The 14783-nt window shown below is 44.7% G+C and overlaps 2 protein-coding genes across 2 annotated transcripts; both read right to left on the bottom strand.

Annotated features, from left to right (window-relative positions):
* Positions 1–2543: 2543 nt before the first annotated feature.
* On the bottom strand, positions 2544–6680 carry LOC139424606 (keratin, type I cytoskeletal 13-like). Its single transcript, XM_071176612.1, has 7 exons — positions 6079–6680; positions 5463–5545; positions 4983–5139; positions 4589–4750; positions 3899–4024; positions 3353–3573; positions 2544–3166 (listed from the first exon to the last, which is right to left on the bottom strand). Exons 1-7 carry the CDS (start codon positions 6583–6585, stop codon positions 2983–2985), a joined length of 1440 nt encoding a protein of 479 aa, XP_071032713.1. The 5' UTR covers positions 6586–6680; the 3' UTR covers positions 2544–2982.
* A 3888-nt stretch (positions 6681–10568) lies between these two features.
* LOC139424605 (keratin, type I cytoskeletal 13) lies at positions 10569–14469 on the bottom strand. Its single transcript, XM_071176610.1, has 7 exons — positions 13801–14469; positions 13167–13249; positions 12685–12841; positions 12304–12465; positions 12054–12179; positions 11510–11730; positions 10569–11224 (listed from the first exon to the last, which is right to left on the bottom strand). The coding sequence occupies exons 1-7, from the start codon at positions 14329–14331 to the stop codon at positions 11026–11028; spliced, it is 1479 nt and encodes a 492-aa protein (XP_071032711.1). The 5' UTR covers positions 14332–14469; the 3' UTR covers positions 10569–11025.
* Between the last annotated feature and the right edge of the window lie 314 nt (positions 14470–14783).

Raw genomic sequence — 14783 nt, 5'->3', positions numbered from 1 at the left:
AGTGCCTTGCGGTCGGAGGCCGAGCAGTGCGGCAATAGGCTTTGTCTTGCCCTCTTCATGACTGTCTTGGTGTGTTTGGACCATTCTAGTTTGTTGGTGATGTAGACACAAAGGAACTTGATGCTCTCAACCTGCTCCATTACAGCCCCGTCGATGAGAATGTGGGCGTGCTCGGTCCTCCTGTTCCTGTAGTCCACAATCATCTCCTTAGTCTTGGTTACGTTGAGGGATAGGTTGTTATTCTGCCACCACCCGGCCAGGTCTCTGACCTCCTCCATACAGGCTGTCTCGTCGTTGTCGGTGATCAGGCCTACCACTGTTGTGTCGTCTGCAACTTTAATGATGGTGTTGGAGTCGGGCCTGGCCATGCAGTTGAGGGTGAACAGGGAGTACAGGAGGGGACTGAGCACGCACCCCTGGGGGGCTCCAGTGTTGCATGGCAGATGTGTTGCTGCCTACCCTCACCACCTGGGGGCAGCTCGTCAGGAAGTCCAGGATCCAGTTGCAGAGGGAGGTGTTTAGTCCCAGGATCCTTGGCTTAGTGATGAGCTTTGAGCGTACTATGGTGTTCAACACTGAGCTGTAGTCAATGAATAGCATTCTCACATAGGTGTTCCTTTTGTCCAGGTGGGAGTGGGCAATGTGGAGTGCAATAGAGATTGCACCATCTGTGGATCTGTTTGTGCAGTATGCAAATTGGTGTTGATGTGAGCCATTACCAGCCTTTCCAAGCACTTCATGGCTACGGGTTGCCTTCATGTTCTTGGGCACAGGGACTATGGTGGTCTGCTTGAAATATGTTGGTATTACAGACTCAATCAGGGACATGTTGAAAATGTCAGTGAAGACACTTGCCAGTTGGTCAGCACATGAAAAAAATAATAGATTAAGATGGGCGAAAGAAAGAACACTGATACTGGACAGAGGAACTCTGCCTAGAAGGCCAGCATCCCGGAGTCGCCTCTTCGCTGTTGATGTTGAGACTGGTGTTTTGCAGGTACTATTTAATGAAGCTGCCAGTTGAGGACTTGTGAGGCATCTATTTCCCAAACTACACATTCTAACATACTTGTCCTCTTGCTCAGTTGTGCACCGGGGCTTCCCACTCTTCTTTCAATTCTGGATAGAGACTGTTCTGTGAAGGGAGTAGTACACAGCGTTGTACGAAATCTTCAGTTTCTTGGTAATTTCCCTTATGTAATAGCCTTCATTTCTCAGAACAAGAATAGACTGATAAGTTTTACAAGAAAGTTATTTGTTTCTGGCCATTTTGAGCCTGTAATCGAACCCACTGATGCTCCAGATACTCAACAAGTCTAAAAAAAAAGGCCAGTTTTATTGCTTCTTTAATCAGAACAACCGTTTTCATCTGTACTAACATAATTGCAAAAGGGTTTTCTAATGATCAATTAGCCTGTAAAAATGAGAAACTTGGATTAGCTAACACAACGTGCCATTGGAACACAGTAGTGATGGTTGCTGATAATGGGCCTCTGTACGCCTATGTAGATATTCCATATAAAATCTGCTATTTCCAGCTGCAATTGTCATTAACAACATTAACAATGTCTACACTGTATTTCTGATCAATTTGGTGTTCTTTTAGTGGACAAATAAAAATGTTTTTCTTTAAAAAACAAGGACATTTCTAAGTGACCCCAAACTTATCAACAGTAGTGTATGTGACCAGACATTTTCAGTGACAAAAGTCAAGGCACAGATCATCTCTTGCTGACTCTCACCTCTCAGCAATTCTACGCATAGCGACATGGACGTGATTTACAGTAGATATATCTGTCAACACAGTCATACACATGATGTATAATCCTGTAATATGATTCTGGCCCGCAAAGGCAAAAATATATTCTAATGTGGCCCTCCATGGAAGAATTTGCCCAGACCTGGTTTAGCCAGAGTTATTTATTATTCAGATCTGACTCCTGACCCCTTTACATAAACCTACATGGTAGTGATGAGAGACAACCCAGAATGTCAAGTAATCATTTGTCAACACAACTATCAAAAAAGATTGTGGTTGAATGAGAATGGACTGTGTGGTTTTACTTGTTTGAGAGATATTCATGCTTTATCATAGACAGACTATAAGAATGTCTGAGTATGGATGTCATAGCAGATACAATTTGTGTTCTCATTTCAAATTAAATGTTTTCAATTTGACATCTTTCAACCAAAACATGGTGTACAGCTCTACAGCTGACTCCACAAACACCCCCATGCAGTACATAACTCTGAACCTAATGCTTAACATTTTTGGAGTTTGATTAATTGAGATTGAATTGTATAATTTTGCTGACAACTTGAATTCAAATTTCGACTATCAGCGTTCATACATTTATTGCCAAGTATTAAACTCAGTACAAGTGATTGTCATTATTACACTATTCAAGATCATAATGACACATGTACTTTCTCAAGACCATAGATTTGGCCTCATGTGCAAAAGATAACAACCTATGTGATTGTCAGATGTTTGGGAGCACGCCAGATCAGATAAATCAAGTTGAAAGACACAGAAGACAGAATGATGGTGTCAGCAAGTCAGAGCATCTTTATTACATTGACAATGGGGTCTGTTATTGGTGTTCCATCCAGATGTAGTAGAATGTGTTGTTCTGGAAGTGTAAACCATAGAAATAGAATAACCAGAAAATAAATCCCCATTCAAGTCAATGATCTATGATGGGTGTCTGAGGGGCTTTAGCCATTCTAGAAAAATAGGAGGATGGTATGCACACATTAAACTAGAGTTAACCGGAGCTGGCCTCAACAAATAACAATGTTATTTATCTGACAAATCCTTATTATAAATGAAAACGTTGTATTTTAGGTTGCATGAATAAAGCACTGGGGAACAGCAATATTCTATGTGCTGGCCTCTCATTTCATATACCCATTCCAGTAATTATATTTCTATGGGGTTAACCCGTTGCTTGCTGCAGTGCTCGCTGTGTGTGAGGGACCTTAAGAGGCGTGTTTGGTTTCACTTGAGGAGACAACTTTGCCGTCCACTATTTCCTCTGTGACGATCACCACCTTGCGTTTGGTGGAGGTGGTGGAGCTGGAGCCGGAGCTGAGACCAGCGCTAGATGAGCTGATGTGGGAGCCGGAGGAGCTGTGGCCAGATTTTGAGGAGCTGAGGCCGAGTCTGTGAGGAAGGTATACCAATGGTTAGCATAGTTAGAATCGATGATCATAATAAGTACGTATTAAAGGTCACGTAGCAGTAGAATCATGTCAAAAGCAACCATGGCTCATACTAAGGTCAACTTAAAATGAACATTGTCTTTATAGTCAAATGTTGAGGGAGACATCCAATCCCATCCTGCCGTACCCGCTAGCCTCTCCGTCCAGCAGCCTCCTGTACTCAGCGATCTCCATCTCCAGGCGTGTCTTGATGTCCAGCAGCATCTTGTACTCCTGGCCCTGGCGTTCCATGTCGCTGCGGAGAGACACTAGCTGTTCCTCCAGACTGGTCACTTGGTTCTGGAGGCGTCCCAACTGCATGGAGTAACGGCCCTCCGTCTCCGCCAGCGTGTTCTCCAGGGAGCCTTTCTATTGGCCGGGAGGGATAGAGATGATGGGTCAAAAACAGTGGGAGTAGGTCTTGAATTTGGAATGTTTACAGTCATACTGAAAAGTTAGCTCTAGTAATTGAATGTGTAGGCAGGTAGAGGTTAGCTATAGTAATGGAGAGGTGCCTGGCTATAACAACTTGAGGGACAGTGTTAGAGACCAGGTGAAAGTGAGATTCTTGAGGGTTGGAAAAGAGAATGATGAAAGAGTCAACTGTTGATTATTGAAGAAAGTTGTAGAAAGTTGTGTTAGTAATGTCCCCTAAACTGTTGTCTGTGGTTAGATGTTTGTAATTACGTCTCACCATGCTTTGCTGTGACTGCAGTTCGATCTCCAGGCCCTGCAGTGTGCGACGGATCTCTGAGATCTCTGACTTGGAGGTCTGGAGAACCTCTGTACTGGACGCCACCTCCTTGTTCAACGTCTCCGTCTGTAAAATATAATAAGTTGTTCATGGTTGAAAAGCACTCTATTGTCATACTTGAGTAAAAGTAAACACACCTTAATAGAAAATGACTCAAGTGAAAGTCACCCAGTAAAATATTACTTGAGTAAAAGTCTACAACTATTTGTTTTTTTTAACCAGGTGCATACATTTACAAACGAAGCATGTGTGTTTAGGGAGTCCGCCAGATCTGAGGCAGTAGGGTATTACCAGGGATGTTCTCTTGATAAGTGAATGAATTGGATCAATTTCCTGTCCTGCTAACCATTCAAAAAGTAACTTTTGGGTGTCAGATAAAATGTATGGAGTACATTACTTTCTGTAGGAATGTAGTAAAAGTTGTCAAAAATATAAACAGTATAGCACAGATACCCCCAAAACTACTTAAGTAGTACTTTAAACTATTTTTACTTAAGAACATTACACCACTATAAGTCATCGATCATCACAGGAACAAACCAACTCATGATAGAATGTGACAACGTTACAAACTAGAAGTAAAGGAACATCTACACCATGAACATAGTTTAGAGGTTCTAGAGGTTCTACCTTGGTCTGGAACCAGGACTCCAGGTCGCGCTGGTTCTTGGCACTAACGGACTCGTACTGCTCACGGATCTCAGCCATGACTCTGGACAGGTCCTCCTGTGGTGCTGCGTCCACCTCCACGTTGATCTGTCCAGTCATCTGTGTCCTCATGGCCAGCAGCTCCTGTGGAGAAACACATAGGGGTTAGTTTAAAGAATTAAGAAGTGACTAACCTCTGCTGATGGTAACAACTTGACCTTCCCTCTGTTTTCATTATACATTTGAACACCATTGCTTGATACAGATGTGCTTGAAAGCCAGCAGTGGTGGTCTAGTGGAGACCCATAGCAGGTTGACATGGTCAATAGAATACATTAAGGGACTGTATGGATATGTTCCATCAGCCCACACCCACCTCCTCATGGTTCTTCTTGAGATAGATTAGCTCCTCCTTCAGCCCCTCGATCTGCATCTCCAGGTCAGATCTGGCCATGGTCATCTCGTCCAGCATCCTCTTCAGCCCGGCGATGTCCGCCTCCACTGACTGACGCAAGGCCAGCTCGTTCTCATACCTGAGAGACAGAGAGAGCTTAGGTCAAAGAACTGCCTGAATGTGTTTCTTTGTGAGAATAGGAAGGGGGTTACAGAATCTAGTATTCCATTTAGTTTTGGGAAAATAACAGAAAGTAACACCAGGCTTCTGATATGTCTGTTGGGAAGGTGTGGTTATGGTGGAGGTGAAGGGTAACGTCATTTAATTTCGTTTTTTATAGATTCTACGCAAAATTAAATAAAATATGGTATGAGGGTTTTTACAGATTTGGGCTTATTCTATTTGGTTAATGGAACGCACCAGCAGTGTACTGTATATGTGGATGGTGTTGTATATACTGACTTGGTTCTGAAGTCGTCTGCAGCGAGCTTTGAGTTGTCAATGTTGAGATAGATGCCTCCGTTTACACGAGTGGCAGTCTGGATCTGAGAGGTGGAGGATGGCAAAACATTTCAGGATGGGGCATGCATGGAATTTCACACTAATGCAGTACGCACAAACTGTGATACCACACTGTAATCATTGAGATCTGAGTTTCAGATGCACTGCAAATGATAGCCTATAGAAGCATTACAGGGAACCTGCTGTCTTTGTGAACATTGTAAAGCATGACACAAAGAAACAAATGGCACCTTTAGCAATCGCCTAGGGGCTCTTAACAGACAGGAAGGATTGGCTTCAATGATCTGCTATATTTTCGATGCTTCAGCTGTAAATATGCATACTGTCTTTGCATCTATCTTTGGTGCAATATCTTGGTTGAATCAATTACAACAAATGCATGTAATTTAGCATTTTCCAATAGTCATGTATAACTCTCTGTAACTGACATGTGTACACCATGTACATGTACTCTCTAACGAAGAATGACATTGTCACTCTGCAGACATTATCATGTTTTGACATGCTGTGATGTCATCATTGAGTGCTCTTGCTATCAAGGAGACATGTCACGTACCTTGTCCTGCAGGTCGGCAATAGTAGCGTGGAAGCGAGAGTAGTCGCGAGCGCTGGGGGACGTCTTGCTCTCCATGAACTGACGGATCTTCAGCTCCAGCTCGGCGTTGGCCGCCTCCAGAGAGCGCACCTTCTCCAAGTAGTTGGACAGGCGGTCGTTCAGGTTCTGCATTGTGGCCTTCTCGTTGGCCGACACATGGAGGTCGGCTCCACCGCCACCACCACCCCCTCCCATGCCGAAACCATAACCGCCACCACCACCTCCTCCGCCGGAACTAATTGAGGAGCTAGAGATGCGCACCCCAGAGCCTCCTGCACCTCCATACACACTGCCGGCCCTCATGGCAGTGACGCGGCCTCCTCCACCACCACCACCACCACCCATCGAGGAGAAGCGTGAGGAGCCCATACCCATTCCACCTCCACCTCCAGACCTCATGGACATGGTGCTACCTCCACCTCCACCACCGCTGCTGCTGTAGGACATGCTAGATCTGGAGAAGGACATGGCTGCTGAGAAGGAGTCTGCCTGCCTGGGATGAAGAGGAGAGAGAATGTGGTGCACGGCCCAGCCACTGTTCCCTTTATATGCTGCACATGGCGGAAGGAGGGAGGGAGTGTGGGAGGAGGACATGTGTAGGAGAGGCAGAAGGGAGGAACACAGGGAAGTATTACCACATGTAGGGCAGGGCTCCTCCCCCCACTTTGACACGTTATGATGCAGAAGACGGAAGAGGAAAGATGTGCTGTATGTGTGGATATGCAAATATTGAAAATATACTATTGTTGAGCAACTCAACTCTCCCCCATCTCACTCTGTAGGTGGTATCAGCCGACAGGGTGCTTGCAGGCACTCACACAAACATATAGAAGTGCACACTCCCATAAAGAGGTAGAATTCCTCTCCCGTAAAAGCATCTGGTTTAAGGCATGGACACGACTGCGTCTATTAGTCCCAGGTAAGTCATTTAATTAGTGAACACACACAGTACTTTGATATGCTGTGACGGGTGAGCTTTGCCATGTTTCCTGAGCATATTTTTTGAAACACTGAATGGCTATTTACCTGAACCTGTTAAGTTACCAAGACAACAAGTTGCCAAGAAATTTCCCGGTACAAGATGATATTTTGCTTGACACCCAGACAACATTGTCCCCGAATAGACCTGTCTTTGTCTCACACACTGATATCTCGCAAGAAAATCTGTCCATTTCCTTAAACGCAACAGTCGATTGTTCCTTGATCATTTTTGTGATTTTATGCATAGACTCAGGTTCCATTTTCCTAAGTTTCACTCAACTTTATGCGTGTTCCATCTGCTGTAGGAGTCTGCAGGACCGACAAAAGTCATTTTCCTTCCTTTTACCACTTTATAGCCCCCATGGGATGAGTCATTACTTAGGGAATTGTACCCCAGAAAAACTCACCCCAGATGGGATTAAAGTACTGTTCTTTCCCTTAACACCTTGGCAGGGAACTTGGCATCTGCGTATTTCCATATAACCACAGCATATATTGCAGATTTTTTTTTTGTCACGCTTCAAAGGTTACCATTGTCCTCTAACATTTTACTTGGGCGTTGCTCCATTATCTATTTTGATCCTGAATACACAACACAGGGTGAAACCCTTTGTATTTTCAAGGGTTGGGATGGCAGCATCAAGTTATGGGTATGCTTGTCACCGGCAGGAACTGGGGAATTTGTCAGGATCAAAATAAATATGAAAGGAGCGAGGTTAAACTTTTTATTTTTTAGCGGGAGAATTACACATATTTTAATGCCAAAGACATGCCAGAATGACTTTCCAAGAGGAGTTGAGTATTCCTGAGTGCTCCAGCCTCAGTCCAAAAACGATAGATAAATGTTGCCCTAAGACTTGTCTAAAGTTTGTAAAAACTCAAATAAACCTCCTCACCTTAGCCTCACCCTTCAATTATTCATAACATATTTCCTGGTTGTTTGTGGCTGAATTACAACCCAGTCACAGAGATCCGAGCCAAGCACGACAGCACGTAGAGCCACTGACAGTCACTAGATTCACCCAGAACTCAACCCCTGTCCATTGGCTTTATGTAACTGGTTCTTCTAGACACACAATGTCCCCAATGTAGGAACAAACAAACCCCCTTCGTATGAACAAATATGTCTAAAAGAAGACATGCTAAAGCAGTCATTTCTAGACCACAATCTAGTTGAAATGGATTCAAATCCCAAGTGCTGTCGCATGTGTCTTAATACATTTGTGAAATGATGGGCTTTTCTGAGAAATGCTAAATCAGAAGGGTGCAGTCAGTCAGTGAGTTTGCATTGGCGTGTTCACACAAACAAGGTGCCAGGCCAATGCAATCAAATTAGATATAAGTTCATCTGAATGTATGAATCACAAAATCATCTATCATACACTACATGGCCAAAAGTATGTGGACACTCCTTCAAATTAGTGGATTTGGCAATTTCACCCACACCCGTTGGTGAAACGTGTATAAAATCAAGCACACAGCTATGCAATCTCCATAAACAAACATTGGCAGTAGATTGGCCTTACTGAAGACCTCAGTGACTTTCAATGTGGCACCACCATAGGATGCCACCTTTCCAACAAGTCAGTTTGTCAAATTTCTGCTGGTGCTGCCCCGGACAACTGTAAAGCTGTTATTATGAAGTGGAAACGTCTAGGAGCAACAACGGCTCAGCCGCGAAGTGGTAGGCCACACAAGCTCACAGAACGGGACCACAGAGTGCTGAAGTGCATAAAAATGGTCTGTCCTCGGTTGCAACACTCACTACCGAGTTCCAAACTGCCTCTGGAAGCAAGGTCAGCACATACACAGTTAGCCGGGAGCTTTAGGAAATATGTTTCCATGGCTGAGCAGCCGCACAAAAGCCTAAGACCCCCATGAGCATTGCCAAGCTTCTGATAGAGTGGTGTAAAGCTCGCCGCCATTGGACTCTGGAACAGTGGAAAAGTGTTCTCTGGAGTGATGAATCACGCTTCACCAGTGGTGGGACGAATCTGGATTTAGCAGATGCCAGGAAAATGCTACTGGCCCGAATGCATAGTGCCAACTGTAAAGTTTGGTGGAGGACGAATAACGGTCTGGGGCTGGTTTTCATGGTTTGGGATAGGCTCGTTAGTTCCAGTGAGGAGAAATCTTAACGCTACAGCTTACAATGACATTCTATCGACAACTTTGGGATGAAATGGAACACAAACTGCGAGCCAGACCTAATCACCAAATATCAGTGCCCGACCTCACTAATGCTCTTGCGGCTGAATAGAACCAAATACCCGCAGCAATGTTCCTACATCTAGTGAAAAGCCTTCCCAGAAGAGTTTTGATGTTATCGTAACAAAGGGCGGACCAACTCCATATTAATGCCCATGATTTTGGAATTAGGTTTTTGACGAGCAGGTGTCCATATACTTTTGGCCATGTAGTGTATATGTGGTCTGCATCTTGATTTATGGCTGTCCACCACTGTGAGTAGAGCACTCTACTTTCCAAGCCTTTGTATGAATTTTCCAAATATCCTAAGTCTCCCACAGTCATATCTGTTAATGCGAACTGACCATCCTCTAACTCCAATGCCTACTGATGTTGTGTAACAGTGGAGGATCCTCAGAGGAGGAATAGGAGGACCCACCCTACTCAGTGATTTTCTGAAAAATAAAAATTCAAAAGATTATGCTTTTTTTTTTAAGAGTAAAAAAAAAAGAATACTAAATATACTCACGTCACCAAATAGATGATGACCTAAAACACACTTTCGCAATGAAGGTCTACAGTAGTCTCAACAGGAACCTCTAGGGTAGCACCCTGGTGTAACTATTTTCCATCCTCCTCTGGCTACATCGATTTCAATACAAAACCTAGGAAACACTTGCTCCTGACCTACTTCCATAGACCTACATGGTAGTTATGATGGAGAGCACCTAGAACCTCGATGTGGATGAGATCAAGTAATAATTTGTCAACAGAACCCTCAATAAAGATTATGTGGTTGAATGAGAATGGACTGTGTGGTTTCACTTGTTTCAGAGATATTAATGCTTTATCATAGACTGACTATATGAATGTGTGAGTACAGATGTCATAGCAGATACATTTTGGCATCTAATTTAAAATGTATTGTTTTCAAATCTAAATATTTCCACCAAAACATGGTGTACAGCTCTACAGTTGACTCCAAACACCCTCCATACAGTATAAAACTCAATCTAAAAACTCGTAACTTTTCTTAGAGATAGAATTATATAATTTTTGACAACTTTCAACATTTCTACTATGAATATTTAAACATTTTTGCTTAGTATTAAACTCAGTACAAATGATTGTCACTATTACACTATTCAAGATCATAATGACACATGTACTTTCTCAAGACCATAGAATTGGCCTCGTGCAAAAGATAACAACCTATGTGATTGTCAGATGTTTGGGAGCACGCCAGATCAGATAAATCAAGTTGAAAGACACAGAAGACAGAGTGATGGTGTCAGCAAGTCAGAGCATCTTTATTACATTGACAATGGGGTTCTGTTGTTGGTGTTCCATCCAGATGTAGTAGAATGTGTTGTTCTGGAGGTGTTAACCATAGAAATAGAATTACCAGAAAATAAATCCCCATTCAAGTCAATGATCCATGATGGGTGTCTGAGGGGATTTAGCCATTCTAGAAAGAATAGGAGGATGGTATGCACATCTTAAACTAGAGTTAACCAGAGCTGGCCTCAACAAATAACACAGATAACGAAGACAGGTGTTTTTCATCTGACAAAGACTTCGTATAAGTTGAAACGATGTATTTTAGGTTGCATGAATAAAGCACGGGGGAGCTGTAATATGCCATGTGCTGGCCTCTCATTTCCTATACCCATTCTAGTAATTATATTTCTATGGGGTTAACCCATTGCTTGCTGCAGTGCTCGCTGCGTGTGTGGGACCTTATGTGGTGTGTTTGGTTTCACTTGTGGAGACAACCTTGCCGTCCACTATTTCCTCTGTGACGATCACCACCTTACGTGTGGTGGAGGTGGTGGAGCTAGGGACGGAACTGGAGGAGCTGACAGTGGAGCTGCTGACACCGGAACTAAGGCCGGAGCTCGAGGATTTTTGGACAGATTTCGAGGAGCTAGCGCCGAGACTGTGAGGAAGGGAAACCCATAGTTAGCATCTATGATCATAAAAAGTAACTATTAAATGGTTACATAGCAGTAGATTCATGTCAAAAGCAACCATGGCTCATAGTAAGGACCACTTCAAAAGAACATTGTTTATAAAGTCAAATGTTGAAGGAAACATCAATTCATTTACACTTGTTTCAAGGTCCCTGTCACCCCTCTTCCCATCCCACAAAGATGTAACACTCTCTTCCCAAATCCCTGTCTCTCTCATTGGCCTCCCTCTGTCCAATCCCATCCTGCCTTACCCGCTAGCCTCTCCGTCCAGCAGCCTCCTGTACTCAGCGATCTCCATCTCCAGGCGTGTCTTGATGTCCAGCAGCATCTTGTACTCCTGGCCCTGGCGTTCCATGTCGCTGCGGAGAGACACTAGCTGCTCCTCCAGACTGGTCACTTGGTTCTGGAGGCGTCCCAGCTGCATGGAGTAACGGCCCTCCGTCTCCGCCAGCGTGTTCTCCAGGGAGCCTTTCTATTGGCCGGGAGGGATAGAGATGATGAGTCAAAAACAGTGGGAGTAGGTCTTGAATTTGGAATGTTTACAGTCATACTGAAAAGTTAGCTCTAGTAATTGAATGTGTAGGCAGGTAGAGGTTAGCTATAGTAATGGAGTGGTGCCTGGCTATAGCAACTTGAGGGACAGTGTTAGAGACCAGGTGAAAGTGAGATTCTTGAGGGATGGTAGAGAATGATGAAAGAGTCAAATGTTGATTATTGAAGAAAGTTGCAGAAGGTTGTGTAAGTAATGTCAACTAAACTGTGGACCTTGGTCAGATGTTTGTAATTACGTCTCACCATGCTTTGCTGTGACTGCAGTTCGATCTCCAGGGCCTGCAGTGTGCGACGGATCTCCGAAATCTCTGACTTGGAAGTCTGGAGAACCTCTGTGCTGGACGCCACCTCCTTGTTCAACGTCTCTGTCTGTAAATCAATGGTCAATCATCACAGGAACAAATCAACATTTCAGCTCATGATAGAATGTGACAACGTTACCAACTAGAAGTAAAGGAACATCTACACCATTAACATAGTTTAGTGGTTCTACCTTGGTCTGGAACCAGGCCTCCAGATCGCGCTGGTTCTTGGCACTAACGGACTCGTACTGCTCACGGATCTCAGCCATGACTCTGGACAGGTCCTCCTGTGGTGCTGCGTCCACCTCCACGTTGATCTGTCCAGTCATCTGTGTCCTCATGGCCAGCAGCTCCTGTGGAGAAACACATAGGGGTGAGTGACTAACCTCTGCTGATGGTAACAACTTGACCTGCCCTCTGTCTTCATTATACATTTGAACACCATTGCTTGATACAGATGTGCTTGAAAGCCAGCAGTGGTGGTCTAGTGGAGACCCATAGCAGGTTGACATGGTCAATAGATGTAATACATTAAGGGACTGTATGGATATGTTCCATCAGCCCACACCCACCTCCTCATGGTTCTTCTTGAGATAGATGAGCTCCTCCTTCAGCCCCTCGATCTGCATCTCCAGGTCAGATCTGGCCATGGTCATCTCGTCCAGCATCCTCTTCAGCCCGGCAATGTCTGCCTCCACTGACTGACGCATGGCCAGCTCGTTCTCATACCTGAGAGATAGAGGAAGCTTAGGTCAAAGAACTGTCGGAATGTGTTCCTCTGTGAGAATAGGAAGGGGGGGTTACAGAATCTAGTATTCCATTAAGTTTTGGGAAAATAACAGAAAGTAACACCAGGCTTCTGATATGTCTGTTGGGAAGGTGTGGTTATGGTGGAGGTGAAGGGTAATGTCATTTGGTTTCCTTTTTTATAGATTCAACACAAAATTAAATAATAAGCAGTATGAGGGTTTTTACAGATTTGGGCTTATTCTGTTTGGTTAATGGAACGCACCAGCAGTGTACTGTATCTGTGGATGATGTTGGATATACTTACTTGGTTCTGAAGTCGTCTGCAGCGAGCTTTGCATTGTCAATGCTGAGATAGATGCCTCCGTTTACACGAGTAGCAGCCTGGATCTGAGAGGTGGAGGATGGAAAAACATTTCAGGATGGGGCATGCATGGAATTTCACACTAATGCAGTACGCACAAACTGTGATACCACACTGTAATCATTGAATTCTGAGTTTCAGCCGCACTGTAAATAATAGCTCATGGAAGCATTACAGTGAAACTGTCGTCTTTATGATAATTGTAAAGCATGGCTCGAAGAAACAAATTGCACCTTTCGCAATTGCCTAGGGGCTGTTGAGAGAGGAAGGAATAGCTTCAATGATTGGCTTAATTTTCAATACTTCAGCTGCAAGTATGGACACTGTCTTTGCATCTATCTTTGGTGCCACATCTTGGTTGAATCAATTATAACAAATGTATATAATTTAGCATTTTCCAATTGTCATACATCACTCTCAGTAACTTGTTGGAAAAACAAGCTGATGGCATGTGTACACCATGTACCTGTACTCTCTAATGAAGCATGACATTGTCACTCTGCAGACCTTACCATGTTTTGACATGCTGTGATGTCATCATTGAGTGCTCTTGCTATCAAGGAGACATGTCACGTACCTTGTCCTGCAGGTCGGCGATAGTAGCGTAGAAGGCAGAGTAGTCGCGAGAGCTGGGGGACGTCTTGCTCTCCATGAACTGACGGATCTTCAGCTCCAGCTCGGCGTTGGCCGCCTCTAGCTTGCGCACCTTCTCCAAGTAGGTGGACAGGCGGTCGTTCAGGTTCTGCATTGTGGCCTTCTCGTTGGCTGACACATTCATGTCAGCTCCACCGCCACCACCACCCCCTCCCATGCCGAAACCGCCGCCTCCGCCGCCACCCCCTCCCATTCCGAAACCATAACCGCCACCACCACCTCCTCCGCCGGAACCAAACGAGGAGCTAGAGATGCGCACCCCAGAGCCTCCTGCACCTCCGTACACACTGCCAGACCTCATGGCACCTCCTCCACCACCACCACCACCCATCGAGGAGAAGCGTGAGGAGCCCATACCCATTCCACCTCCACCTCCAGACCTCATGGACATGGTGCCACCTCCACCTCCACCACCGCTGCTGCTGTAGGACATGCTAGATCTGGAGAAGGACATGGCTGCTGAGAAGGAGTCTGCCTGCCTGGGATGAAGAGGAGAGAGAATGTGGTGCACGGCCCAGCCACTGTTCCCTTTTTATGCTGCACAGGGCTTAAGGTGGGAGGGAGGGTGGGTGGGTGGAGGACATGGGTGGGGGAGGCAGAAGGGAGGAATACAGGTAGTTATTAACTCATGTGGGAAAGGGCAGGGCTCCTCCCCCCACGTAGACATGTTTGGATGCAGAAGATTGAAGAGGAAAAATAGATATGTACTGTATGTGTGGATATGCAAATTTTTAAAATATTCTATTGTTGCGTAACTCCACTCTCCCCCATCTCACTCTATATGTGGCTTCTGCCTGCAGAGTGCTTGCAGGCACTCACACAAACATAAATGTGCACACGCCCATAAACAGTTGGAATTCCTCTCCCGTTAAAGCGTCTGGTTTAAAGCATGGACACACCTGCTTC

Source organism: Oncorhynchus clarkii, chromosome 13 (assembly GCF_045791955.1).
Source record: "Oncorhynchus clarkii lewisi isolate Uvic-CL-2024 chromosome 13, UVic_Ocla_1.0, whole genome shotgun sequence".
Taxonomy (NCBI): domain Eukaryota; kingdom Metazoa; phylum Chordata; class Actinopteri; order Salmoniformes; family Salmonidae; genus Oncorhynchus; species Oncorhynchus clarkii.
Note: the sequence above shows the minus strand (reverse complement) of the source record. Positions and strands in the feature narration are given on the sequence as shown.

Bases quoted from the DNA above. Each gene is read 5' to 3' on its own strand.
- LOC139424606 (XM_071176612.1), bottom strand. From the start codon at position 6,585: ATGTCCTTCTCCAGATCTAGCATGTCCTACAGCAGCAGCGGTGGTGGA. The intron at 5,140-5,462 runs GTCAGTATATAC...TCTGTCTCTCAG, and splicing joins GCAGACGACTTCAGAACCAA to GTATGAGAACGAGCTGGCCT. The intron at 4,025-4,588 runs GTAGAACCTCTA...TATATTTTACAG, and splicing joins AGTCCTGGTTCCAGACCAAG to ACGGAGACGTTGAACAAGGA.
- LOC139424605 (XM_071176610.1), bottom strand. From the start codon at position 14,331: ATGTCCTTCTCCAGATCTAGCATGTCCTACAGCAGCAGCGGTGGTGGA. The intron at 12,180-12,303 runs GTAGAACCACTA...ATTGATTTACAG, and splicing joins AGGCCTGGTTCCAGACCAAG to ACAGAGACGTTGAACAAGGA. The intron at 11,731-12,053 runs GTGAGACGTAAT...CCCGGCCAATAG, and splicing joins TGCAGTCACAGCAAAGCATG to AAAGGCTCCCTGGAGAACAC.